Raw genomic sequence first — 12872 nt, 5'->3', positions numbered from 1 at the left:
GGAGTATCTTTATTATGCTATTATACTTTTTATCCTTTCCTTGAGTAGTTTTATTATGAATTATCTCTGCTCTTACTTGAGTAATATTTCTGGATKTTCTACTCACTGAATGAAAAACAAACATGTTTTAACCAAAAAAATCACCAGACACAGACACACACCTGCAGTTTTTGTTAAAGTTTCACAAGTTTTAAATTGAAAGAAACTAATCTGGAAAAATGTTCTTTTGCCTGATTTTGTTACTTATATCAATTATTGTCTTTTTTGTCCTTAAATTACCAAAATTGGAACTCAGTCTGATGTGATTTWWAAATATTAAATTATTAATAATTCCATCAGTCACTCAGTACTTGAGTAGACTTTTTAAACAAATACTTGTTTTATCCTTAYTTGAGTGGTTTTTTTTGGGACGGCTACTTTTTACTTGAGTAAAAATATGCTGMAGTAGTCCCACGTTTACTTGAAGTACTGTTGTCTTTACCACCTCTGATGTGAGTGCGTACCTGCGTGGCAACAAAGTAGTGGTGTGGGTTCGTCTCCTCCAGCATTGACAGCAGACACTCAGACGCTGGGATTGGGTTTTTCAGATGTGCACATTTCCTGACCTGAAACCTCTGCAGGATGAGTTTAGCTCCATAAAGCTGCTTCCCAAGAGTCACAAGTTCCTTCAAAGCACAGCTACGGATGAGACAAACGCATRAAGCACGCAAGATAAAATGGATCGACATGAACGCTGCCCGCAAACAAGTAAAGGTTTTCACCTTGTGGTGCAGAGCTGGATTTCTCCCATCAGATATTTGGGCATCTGCTCCTTGATCTGGATCTTGTTCTTCAGCGCCGCCTGACAGAAAGTTCCGTCAATGAGGATCTGAAAAGGCTCCCTGAAGCTGAAGTTGTATTTGAAAAAGCTGATCGTTTTCTTAGCTTGTTTCTGTCTTTTGATCTTCATGTTGGATCGTTTATCGCTGGAGCTTTACGTCGCTTAACGGGTTCAAAAATAAACCCCGCTTTTGCTTTACTTTAGTGGCGACAGCRMATRTTTACAACCAGAACCAGCATGGACCCTTGCGGAGAACACAACACGCTTGGGTGCATACCTTTTACSAGTCCGATTAGAAACAAYGAAGCGAGAAARGTTCCGATTTTGTGCGACATTCTGTTCSCGCTGTGTTGGGAGAGCACGCTGCAGCTGCGATTTCTCGGTAAAACRATTCACATAGTCATGTCGATAAATAATTAATTGAATAAATAAATCTAGATATTAAGGAGTTTTTGAAAAAAATAATTAGTTMYCCCCTAAATTAGTTTAGGGRGAACAGATTATTTTATTTCAAGCTAAAATATTWGGTTCCCCACAGGTAAATTTGGCAATTAAACAGCTAATGTTTCTACTGTTAATCACGTTTGGCAAAAAAWTATTTCGGCCATTATTTTAGAAAGCCGTGTGAAATTTTTATTTATTTAAATWATTATTGCATAAAAATKGTAAAATACTGTACAGAACATTGGGTAATGAMATAATAGAATACATAGTTCACAAATAGAAATAAGGCAGTAGTGCAAGTAAWAGAGAKWRWWWTYWMARSKCYMMRWGKSKYYWSMTSTGKGRKWKKGKGWGRKGYGYRTRKKKKYRYAWWRYRSWRWWWTKYRYAYAAAAACAGATTAAGTAGAGACTTCTTGACAGAAAATKTGCATTTTTGAATATAAAATTCAGCCATAAATAATATTAGGTTAATTACATGAAAAGTTGCTTTTAGAGGAGCAGGCATTGTAGAAWCCAAAAAGTACATCTGTGTACAAAAGTGAAAAACTACTGAAGATATTACAACAGGGGTGTGTGTCTGAGCGTCATTACGTAGAAACGTGACGCATGGTTAGCCCCGCCCCTGTGTTTTCCTTCCGGAAACAGACGTCATGATGAAGGTAGCAGTGAGGTAGCGGCTGCGGCTCCACACGGTTCATGGTCGGCAGTCACCTCTGACTCGTAGCTCCCTTCGGCTCGAGTCGGGAACCCCGCTGAAGTCGGCTTGGCTCGGTGCTTTTAATTTCTCTTTAGCTCGGCGGCTAACATCATGGCGGCCACGGATCCACGTTTCTCGAGTAACGGCGGGCCGGCCAGCAGAGGAGGATTCCCCGCGGGGGAGAGCAGCAGCGACCGCGACGGGCCGGGCGGCAGCAGCAGCGGCGGCGGAGAGAGCGAGCGCGATCGGGCCACCTTCGAGTGCAACATCTGCCTGGACACTGCCAGGGACGCGGTCATCAGTATGTGCGGCCACTTATTCTGGTAGGAGTCGGTGGTTTGTTGCTGTTTGGGAGTAGTTTGGCCGTTTGCGCGGCCTCYGTAACCCGTTGTTTGTGTGGCTGTTAGCGGCGGAGTCACGCCCCATTATGGCCCGTTTTATCAGCTTGTTGTCCGTCTGAYTGCTGCCAAGATGGCTTACGAGTTTTGTTTTTGTTAGTTTTGTTTTGATTTTTTTTTTTAATCAAAACTCATCTTTTTTGCCGGAGAAACGTTTTAAATACCCATTCCATTCTTGATTAGCATATTTACAGCKTTAACATGTGATCTGCTTTGAAGGGAAGTGGTTTAGACTCATCATATGATCTGATTAGGACCAAAAATGTTCATCAAACGCTAGTTTTTGCAATTAAGGACATTTTTTAAACTTTGTAATAAGAAAAATATTATAATAATTTCACTAATTTGGATTATATGTAGTTTTGAAAGTGATAAAATGCATTAAATGAGAAAAAAGTTTATTTAAAAAGTCGTTTTGGTAATGATTAATTAAATTCCTGAAGACTTCTAAAATAAAAGTGAATGATAAATGGTAAAAAAAAAAAAAAAAAGTCCACTTTCATAGCTAAAGATTAAAAGTAAATCATTACAAAAACATTCAGGTAATCTACGGAGTTAAAAACACATAAATCCAAGTTTCTGCATTAATCAGCTGCAATGTTCTTATGAAATCTACATATTTTTGTTCTATAACCGTTAGTGTTTAACATAAACTTGTCAAAGTCTTTTTCACCTTGAAAAGCTTTCATTCTAGCACTTTCTCTTATCTGAGGTTAGGCTAACCTTGCGCAAGATGCAACCTTCGAACCATGTGTGCGAAGTGGAAGCAGCTCAGTGATGTGTTTCCCATTCACGCCTGTTCCTGTGCTCCAGTTAAAGCTGAAGGCAGATTACAGCCCAGCAGCAGATCYGCGTTAGCTSCAATGGTATCATAATCCCAGGAAGAAGAAGAAGAAAAGTCACGTTCCTCCACCTGGGTACCAGCGGGAGGTTGTGGCTCTATTTTTAAAGTGACCAAGATTTTCAGATTCACTTTCCAGATGTCGTCTCCTCTAGAAGTGCTTTGCTCAACAGAAAGAAAAAAAAAAATCTGTTTCAGGGTTGAAAGGTTGAACTGTGGCCCAGATTTAMTCACAAATATTAACCTGGAGGACAAATAGTCTGAAGCTGATGTGATTCTTATGACGTTTAAARCAAAATTTCGACTCAATCTTTAGCTAAGCATCAATAATAATAATAATAAAGGAGCAGTAAAGTGGTTATTTTTTCTCATGTTTTGCTTAAAGATCAGTGTCTGGGTGGGATGTATGTTTAGTGAAACATTTACAGTAACTTGTGTGTTCTTGYACGCTGTGTTTTGTGCTGATGTAATGCAGTTGCCATGTTGCTTTAATCCCCTCTGCTCTTGGAAGTCGAGCTTAATGTGATGAAACTGTGATGAAACTCATCAGCCTGCAGAACCGCCGGGGTCAGCTCACCTGCTGCAACTTCGAATTAACGTTGCATTATTGCTGCAGCAAACTGCGTCGCCGCGGCGGTGTTAATTAGTCGCTGGGTTTTAATGAACGTGGATACGACCAACGAAGGAGCCGATCAGTTCAGCAGCTCTGCTGTCTGTGTTTGAGCTTCAAATCCTTTAAATGTCTTAAACTGAATTAAGTTACAGCTGGTTTCTAAATAGATACATCGAGGTTTCTGCTGTTGTAGCTAGAAATTTAGCACCTCTGTCAGCATCTCTGTTATGTTTTGGAAAAACTTGATGATTTCACTGTGAATATGAACCGCTGTGCCACAGTTTGACTCCTCTCTAATATATTTAAATATKAACAAAAAGAAGCTGCATTTGAGAAGCAGCTGCTCATCTCTTTAGCTTCTAAGAAGGAAGAGAAGCGTCACTAATTTCTGAAAGTAAAACACAATAAAGCATTTTTCTCACCTCACACAGTGTCTCATGTCTTACATATGATTATCAATACATTTTTATGTCAGTATCTAAAGTTCTGGGGACATTTTTGGCCCTTAAATGATTTTGTTTCTTGACAAAAATTCAATAATTGTAAAGAGTTTGGCCAACAAAATAGAAAACAATCGATGACCCAAAAATTTTGAATTTTTTTCTTTCTAAAAAGACAAAAAAAAACATCTTAAATGGACAAAATCATCAGCAACATTTACATTTCAGAGACATTTTTCCCCTCAGTTCAATAAACCAGATTTACAGCCACAACTATTACTTTACTTTCTTATAACTTTTAATATCTACTGCAGAAAATCGTAATTTTTAAATAGTAGATATTTTATTCCTATTTTTAGGTTTTAATGTAAAGAAAAATGTACGGTATTTTCAAAAAGATTTTCATTTTCTATACATATTAGCACAACAGTTTCCAGCCTGAGATCAGGAAGAATCCATAAAATAAAAATGAGTCATTCATAAAAGCGACTATTCCGTGACAAAAACCTGAAAAATAACTAAAACAAGCGTTAGTTGTTATATGTACTTTTAAAACTTCAGTAAGTTGTTTATATTTTTTAATCAGAGTCCAGAGTTCAGTAGCTCGTTTTCAGCAGCACAGCAGAGTTTTGATCGGCTGGTTCCTGTTCGGTTTGGTTCACTTCAGGCCACGTTTATCATCCGTCCTGAATGTTTTTGTGGTTATGAAAGTGAAGGAAAAAACAAAAACAAGTCCTGCCAGTCGGTCATGAACCGAGTTACTTGATGTAAGTTTACCTGACGAAGGAGTCGCGAGGAGACGACCTTCAGGCTGAAGGTCTTAGGAAATACGCCGTACTTTAAAGATGGACCTATAGCTACGAACCTTTAAGATCAGATACAAAGAAAACACTGAAACATGCAGAATTCAGCCAAGATGCTCAAACTCACCCATCATATCGGCTCCATCAGCTTTAAATTGTCTTAAGACGCATTAGGAAGAGTCACGCGGTTCCAAAATCCATTATTTTGGAACCAGGTTATTTTTATTTCTTATGTGTGCAAAAGAGCATCAACAGTCTCAGCTTGGAAACGAAAGTAGCGCCACCTTTTAAGTTCCTGTTGMTGTAATAAACATCCTGTTGCAGGTTTAACTCGACCAACTCGTTAACGTCGACGTCTCAGGCTCAACATGAGCAGAAATRCATGATATTCAGAGTATTTTGTTATTTTAGACCTACATGAGGTCGTCCACGACTGATCACATTTATTAAAATATAGTTTTATGAGATTATGTTTAAAATTAGCTGCTTYTTCTGCCTGTATGACTCACCACCCAGGGCGCCATTCCAACAGGGGGCGGCTGAATCGCTTAAAAAACAGAGGGGAAAAAACCTGTCAGCTACGCATGAGGAGTTTTTCTCAGCCTGTTCCGTCATCATAACTTTCTTTTTCAGTTGTATTTCTACAATCAGTTTGATTTTTTATTGATTGATCAAAATTTGATCAATCAATAAAAAATTGATCAAATTTTTTATTTTTGAAAATTAAATTTTTGATAAATAGGGATTTATTTTGTCAAAGCACTCTTTGGGCGGCCATCTTGTTTGACAAGCACGTTTACAGCTTATTTTTATTTGAACTTTGAATTCAAGTCAAATTTATAGCAAAATACTAAAGGGCTATGATTTTATTTTTTAATGTAATGTCAAAATATTGTCAGAATAATGTCGTAATATTAGTAGAATATTGTAATTTTATGGGAAATCAACACAAAAAAACTAAAAAACCAAAATGAAAAATGTTGAGCATATTGTGAAGTTGCACTTTAGTACAAGTTTTAAAGATAATTCTTAACACTTCATAAAATACTTAATCTTTCAACATTTCAGCATCAGATTGGTTTCAGTATCTGGACTTTGAAATGATCATGCAACATCTTGATAATTAAGTTTTTCTCAATAAAACAACTTTTTTTTTCATGTAATTTGAAGGTTTTTTTCAGGTAAAATTGTTTCTCCTCTGCTRATATTATCACTATATTCCTGTAAATAAACAAAAATTCTTGTTTTATTAAAGAAGTTGGAGGTTAAAAATATAAACATAACAGATTTGCCTGGTTTTGGTCAGTGAAGTTGTGGCAGGTTTCCTGCAAACGCAGCACCAGGTGCAGGTGACGCTCTSCTCTCGGTTACACACCTGACCCACTTCTGACTATTTTTAGCCAAGTTTTCAAGTTTCCCCCTCCGAGTCGGGTTCAAGAACAAAGAAAGTATTCGCAGAATAAACGCAAAATTTAGTCGAGTTAAATTTGACTAAATTTATCTATGTGGCACATTTACAACAATCTSAGCTGACCCAAGTGTTTYACAWTTACAGCATCATAGATAGATGTGTGATAAAACAGTTTGATTTTAAAAGAAAATACGATTGGCAGTAAAAAAGAAGGATAAACTAATACTGCGAATAAAAACCAAACATACTTACATTCCCAAAAACTGGAATCAATTAAGTGCGAGTTGTTTCCCCTCTTTTACAAGAAGATTGTCTAAAATTATGAAAAATCATTTTGAKGAGAAAAAAGCTTTAATAATTACCTTTTTGTTATGTTGGAGTTTATTCTCCAAATATTACAACTTTATTCTGGTAATATTAAGACCTAATTCTCGTATTAGACTTTATTGTCACATCATTTTAATCTTGTTAAAAAAAACAAGCATTTTGTCGTAGAGTTGACAATGGAAGCTGTAAACAAGATGGCCGCCACAGGCGCGCTCAAAATCAGGGTTTACACAAATTAAATCTTCAAAAAATAAATAAATAAATCACCCCCTTTGTATTTTTTCATTTAGATGCTAATTTCTGTATCATACCAGCAGAAACATTAAAAACTAGAGGAATATTCACATTTTCATCCCCATAAATCTCTCCTGTGAGTTTTTCCCTCAGCGTTTCTCCACACGTTGAAGCAGCAGGTCAGGAAACCAGCATTAAACCAAACAGGCAGCAGGAGCGACTTTAACAAAACGCATCTATTCTGCAGGGTTTTTTTCCCCCTCATCGCCTCTAATCTGACGCTTAACGTGAATTTCCTGCAGGAATGTTGATCTGAGCATTTAGAGAGCAGGACATTCTTGTCTGAGTGTGAACTAATCTTTGTTTATTTGTGCCTCTGCAGCTGGCCCTGCCTTCATCAAGTAAGTACCTGCTTTGTTGTCTCTTTTACACCCAATCACACACCAACAGGTGGATAAATATGATTTTTTTTTAAAGGTGTGGTTTTGTGGAAAAATCCCAAAGACTCAAATCCAAGTGAAGAAAGTTGCTATGAAAATCTAATGTTTACATGCTGTAATATTAGTAACTGCCACCTATAATTACAATTGAAGTCCAAATGTACCAAAACTGCTATCCATAAAATCTATAAACTGCCCCTTGATTCCACATCGATTTAACTAAATAAAAACAATATTTCAATTGAAATCTTCACATTTTTCCTGACATTTTACTCGATTAATGCATCATTTTTTAAGTTTTCTGCCAAATTGTGTCTTTTAAACGAGGTTTCTTCTTTTTTTTCCCCCTTCTTCTTCGTTTTCAGTGGTTGGAGACGCGGCCCAGCCAGCAACAGTGTCCCGTCTGCAAGGCGGGCATTAGCAGGGAGAAGGTCATCCCGCTGTACGGCAGAGGGAGCTCCAGCCAGGAGGACCCCAGGTACGCCTCCGGTCCAGTCTGGTCCGGTCCATGCTCGGTTCTGATCAGAACCGCTTGCTAGAGCGTATTTTGGCTACGTTCACACTGCGTACTTTTATGCTCAAATCCGGTTTTTKCTTTTTGTTTTGTGGTCGTTCACATTTCCAAAATATACGGTATGCGACAGGTATCTGATCTCCCAATAGCAAACAATCTGAAAGTGTCTCGCATGCGCAGTGACGTCACACGTAGAGGGCGTGCTCAGTGTTTTGCCAAGAGCCATGAAGAAGAAGAAGAAGAAGAAAAAGAAGGAAAAAACAAACAAAAAAAATAAAAACGTACCTTGCGGTTTTACAGTTTTCATCCGAGCAGAATCAGCACATTAACGAKTTAATCCTCATTATAGTCCGCTGTGGCCGTTGTTTTTCTATTTGCGGTCGCAGAATAGTGACGTTTTGTCGAGTATCAATGACGTTCAGGTCGACTTAATGCGACCTGGCCATTCAGAGAGCCAGATTCGTGTCATATTTAGGACCCGCATGTCCAGGTGGCCTGGGTCCCATTTGAAAAAATCCGATCTGCGTTGTTCAGACTGTGATAAAAAAAATAAATAAAAAAGATCAGATGCATTGAGGAGGAATAAATGGATTTAGGTCACGTCCGGAAAAATKTTGCTTTTGTTCTGCTCAGGTTGAAAACTCCGCCTCGGCCTCAGGGACAGAGAACCGAGCCTGAAAGCAGAGGAGGGGTGAGTGAGACGCTGTTTTTTTATTTTTTTTATTTTTTTATTTTTTTTTACGTTAGCAGATAATTTCCCCTAAAAACGTGATAAGTTGACCAACGGGTTTCCTGTCTGCGCCCAGATGTTCCCCGGCTTTGGAGAAACGGGCTTCCACATGTCTTTCGGGATCGGAGCGTTCCCCTTCGGCTTTTTCACCACAGTCTTCAACGCCAACGACCCCTTCCACAGAGCAGGTAGACCACTAAACACGAATCAAAACAATCAGTTTACACTTTATCTGGATCGTTTCTCATCAGAAATCWAGTTATTGGATTTATAAAAAGTAAACTAAGGATGTAAATATTACACTAAGGTCATATAACCAGAATAGAGCGGGGAAGTGTAACTTTTTTTCCTTTTGAGTGTCTGGAAATTAATAATACATTTTGTTTAGAGACATGGTTGTCCATTTTACTTGTTGTTTTGGTTGGCTAATTAAAATACATTCCAGTTCCAGTATTAAATATTTGCTAGAAATTAAAGTATGATTCTGTTTTTGGGGAGGATGCATTATTATGGCCTAACTGCACTAATTTTGTTGGTCTGCTGCACAARATCCCAATAAAGCACATTAAAGTTTGTGGTTAAAAAAGGTGCAAGGCACTGATTATGTATAAATGTAAAGTTATAATGCGACAAAGCTTCCTTATAATCTCCCGTCTCTGCTCAGACCAGTATGTAGGGGATCACCAAGCCAACGGTAACCTTAACAACGGCAACAACAGCTGGCAGGACTCCCTCTTCCTGTTCGTCGCCATCATCTTCTTCTTCTGGCTGCTGAGCGTCTGATGACGACGACAGTATGAAAATAAATACAAGACTGGAGACACTAGCGCGTGCACACACACACACACACACACACACACGATTTTCATTATGTAACCTGAGAAAAAGCTGCTGAGAGTCAAGAAATACAGGTTTTCTCCTCCACTCCGCCCCCAACACACACTGACACACACCTGCTGGGTTAACACTGTAAAAACACAAAATCTCACCAGGTATTGTTGTCTAATTTCTAATGCAGATATCTTAGCACACTTGAAATATGAGAAAAATAATTTACAAGAAACTTTTCAGCAAGATATAGGATCTTGATTTGAGTAAATAATTCCTTGATGATGATAAAGTATGAGTTCTAGTAGCAGATTAATTTATTACACGGGAAAAATGTATCTGAAATAATCTGCTAGTGGAACAAAACATTTTACACRGATGGCAAATGACGAGCCTTGTTATAGCTTATAATATGGGAAAGGATTTTTGGTCTACTTTTTAATGCCAATATGTTTATACAATTGAAATAAGACAAGGTTTTCTGCACAACACAAGATCTTGTTTTAAGTGAATAATTCCTTAATATTCATGAAAAAGTGCAACTTCCTGTCAGATTATTTCACTTATAAACTGGAWAGTGAAATAATCTGCTTGTGGAAATGGTTATTTTTTAATATTTAGGAATTGACATAAAACAAGTYTCCATTCCTTCCTAAAAAGTTACTTTAACTTAATTGTCTTATGTTAAGTGTACTGAGATATTTTCTKTATAAACTAAACTATAAATACTTGGTAATATTTTGTGTTTTTGCAGTGAATGTTGTTTATGCAACAAAATAGATCACAATCCAGAGCAGGAGTCAGCAACCTTGCTTTTTWWWTTWTTTTTAACTCTGTTCTTTACCATTTYAGGTCAAAGTCAGAGCCACAGGTTGCTGACCTCTGACCCCCCCAATAATCTAGGGCCACCTCTGTAGTTGTCAGCACAGAGTTCAGTGACAGTATTAAAGTTTTTAGCCGAYGGAGCAGAAACAGCCGGGATGGGTCAACCTTCCTCCTGGTTTCTGTATTCAGTATCCGTACGGTGGAAGGAACGGCAGTCGGTTTCTTTACGTTCGTCTTAAACTGCCATTACACTGTGAGGTCACCTGTGGATGGAGCCGTCCTTAACGTCTGGTGTCTTTTTGTTTGTTTTCCCCAGAATGCAGCACAGTTTTATTTCAGAACGGATCCATTGAAATCTTAAAGGTGCCACTCACAGGACTTTTGCAGAATAAATGAGTTCTTTGGACTTTTCCCACTGAAACGGAGCGATTACGAAACACTTATGTCTTGTTTTGTTTTATCTGTGTGTGTGTGTATACATAATATATTTGTATATATGAATATTGTAAATGCTGTTTATGTGATTCTGGGAGCTACAGACGATTGCTGAGACGTGAAAGTTATGATTCTGTTTCTAAAAAAGCAGACCTTCCCTATTGATGTGAATGATGAGGTGAAGTTTCCTTTTTCCTGGACAAATAACTGACAAAGTGTAAAAAAAAAAAAAAAAAAAAAAAAAAAAAAAAAAAAAACCAATCTTTATAGTGATACATTTTTTCCAGCCAATACCAGATTTTTATTTTTTATTTTAAAAGGTGCTTCGGGTTTAATTTTTCTTTTTTAAATTCAAATGAAATACTTTGTTTATCCCACAGGGAAATTAAATAATCTTAGTGATTTTTAACATGACAATAAAGAAGCAGAATATTACCTTCACTTATGAATAAAGTCTTACCAATTATCTTTGCTCTAGAGTAAATAGTTTGGTACGTTTGAAATAAAACTAACTTTCAAGTAACATCTCGGCAAGACGTGAGTTTGTTTTAGGTCGATAATTCATTAATGTTGATTTTAAGAACAGTTCTGGTTCCACTGGCAGATTATTTCACAGATATTTTCATCTGTTATACAAGTAATCTGCCAGTGAAGCCTGTTCACTGTGTTGAGTCAAAATCAACTGGTGCTGCAGCGTTACCTAGCAACCCCAGCAGAGCCCCGCCCGTTGCCTAGCAACCCAGGGGGAGTTCCAGCACACTCCAGCTTCAGACGATTTTGCTAAAAAGTTGCTTATAAAGTTTTGTCTTATTTCAGGTGTGCCAAGATATTTGACCTAGAAACTAGACCATCTTGGTGAGACTGTTTTTGCCGTGTAAACCTTTATCTGACTTTAATTAAACTCAGAGTTCTGAGTTTTAGTGCACTTAATATTAGTATTTGACCTGCTGATTAAGGGAATAAATCGGCCAAACCGATGGTGCGTCTCTAGTTGCAGTTTTCTAACCTGTTGGATCTGGAGATTGTGTTTAAACCACGAATCAAGTCTTCTATGTTCCCACCAGAGTCAGAAAAGAAACTGAAGGTCATCTGAAGGACGGGCTGTCCTTCCGCCGCCACCAGGCCTCGTTCTTGTCTTACGTATTTGTCAGTCGGAGCGACTCTTTGTACCGAGGGGCTAATGTGACACTAAAACAGGTGACTGAGGTCACAATGCAAATGGAGACTGTTGTGGAAAAACCAAATGTTCCTGGAGATTAAAGTTGATTGAAATGTTTGCTTTGTGTCTGATTTAAAAGAAAAACGTGACTTTTTCTACAGGACTTTAACCACTCAACCCTGTTTATCCAATATTAGAAACACATGAAGACAATTTAATTCTTTTTAAATAAAATAAACATTTTATTGCATAAAATGTAATAACATTCCTTTAGTGCAAGCTTGATCATTTGTAGCAATTGAAAAAATACTTAACATGAAAAGCTCAGCTTTTTCTGTTTAGAGCTAATTGATTATTTTTGCATTAACCAATTGATAGCAAAAAGATTAGAAGCTTTTTTGTTTCTTACAGAGTTTGAACCAAGTGAAGCTAAAACTATTCCACTTGAGTTCAAAGTAGAACATATTTACACATGAGTATCATTTTATCTTAAATGTGAAACGTAGATGTTGTATTTGAACAGTTTTGGATTAACTGCTGCTCTGACTGTTCTTTCAGTAAAATACATGTTTGGGTCTTGTTGGGAATGGAAATCCCGGTCAATGAATCATAATTTGTATTGATACACGGAGCATAAAATCAGCCAAGAAAATCATTCAGACTTTACTTATTTTATTCACTTTCAGCGCTGAAAGGAGACGCTTTTACCATTACATCCGAGAAGTTTCTAAAAAAATCTGCAGCGTCTCAGGAGGAGGAGGAGGGTAGCTGATTATATGGACTGAAGACTCTCCCTGAAATCACACCATGTCTCTGTCCTGATAAGTTTCTGTTTCTCTGAGGAATCAGCCTGAGTGTCTAACAGAATCAAACATGTAACTCTTTACTATGGGCCCTTTGTCTAACAGTGTGA

The 12872-nt window shown here is 37.6% G+C and overlaps 2 protein-coding genes across 5 annotated transcripts in view; one reads left to right on the top strand and one right to left on the bottom strand.

Moving 5' to 3' along the window:
* Positions 1-5712, bottom strand: part of utp23 (UTP23 small subunit processome component) — a 7095-nt gene extending 1383 nt beyond the window's left edge. The window contains exons 1-3 of one of the 4 annotated variants that reach the window (XM_008422754.2): positions 5031-5712; positions 762-841; positions 504-678 (exon numbers count right to left, since the gene is read on the bottom strand). In XM_008422754.2, the coding sequence (XP_008420976.1) occupies positions 504-678; positions 762-805 (219 nt within the window). In that variant the 5' untranslated portion in view covers positions 806-841; positions 5031-5712. Of the gene's footprint in view, positions 1-503; positions 679-761; positions 1123-1855; positions 1939-5030 lie in introns of those variants that run through there. The other 3 variants (XM_008422755.2, XR_534941.2, XM_008422753.2) reach the window with 3 other exon arrangements.
* On the top strand, positions 1919-9572 carry rnf5 (ring finger protein 5). Its single transcript, XM_008422751.2, has 6 exons — positions 1919-2284; positions 7411-7429; positions 7834-7946; positions 8616-8673; positions 8789-8900; positions 9377-9572. The coding sequence occupies exons 1-6, from the start codon at positions 2073-2075 to the stop codon at positions 9493-9495; spliced, it is 633 nt and encodes a 210-aa protein (XP_008420973.1). The 5' UTR covers positions 1919-2072; the 3' UTR covers positions 9496-9572.
* The last annotated feature ends 3300 nt before the right edge of the window (positions 9573-12872 follow it).

This window comes from Poecilia reticulata, linkage group LG11 (assembly GCF_000633615.1).
Source record: "Poecilia reticulata strain Guanapo linkage group LG11, Guppy_female_1.0+MT, whole genome shotgun sequence".
NCBI classification, from domain to species: Eukaryota; Metazoa; Chordata; class Actinopteri; order Cyprinodontiformes; family Poeciliidae; genus Poecilia; species Poecilia reticulata.
The sequence above is the reverse complement of the archived record's forward strand: the minus strand, read 5'-3'. Positions and strand labels throughout refer to the sequence as shown.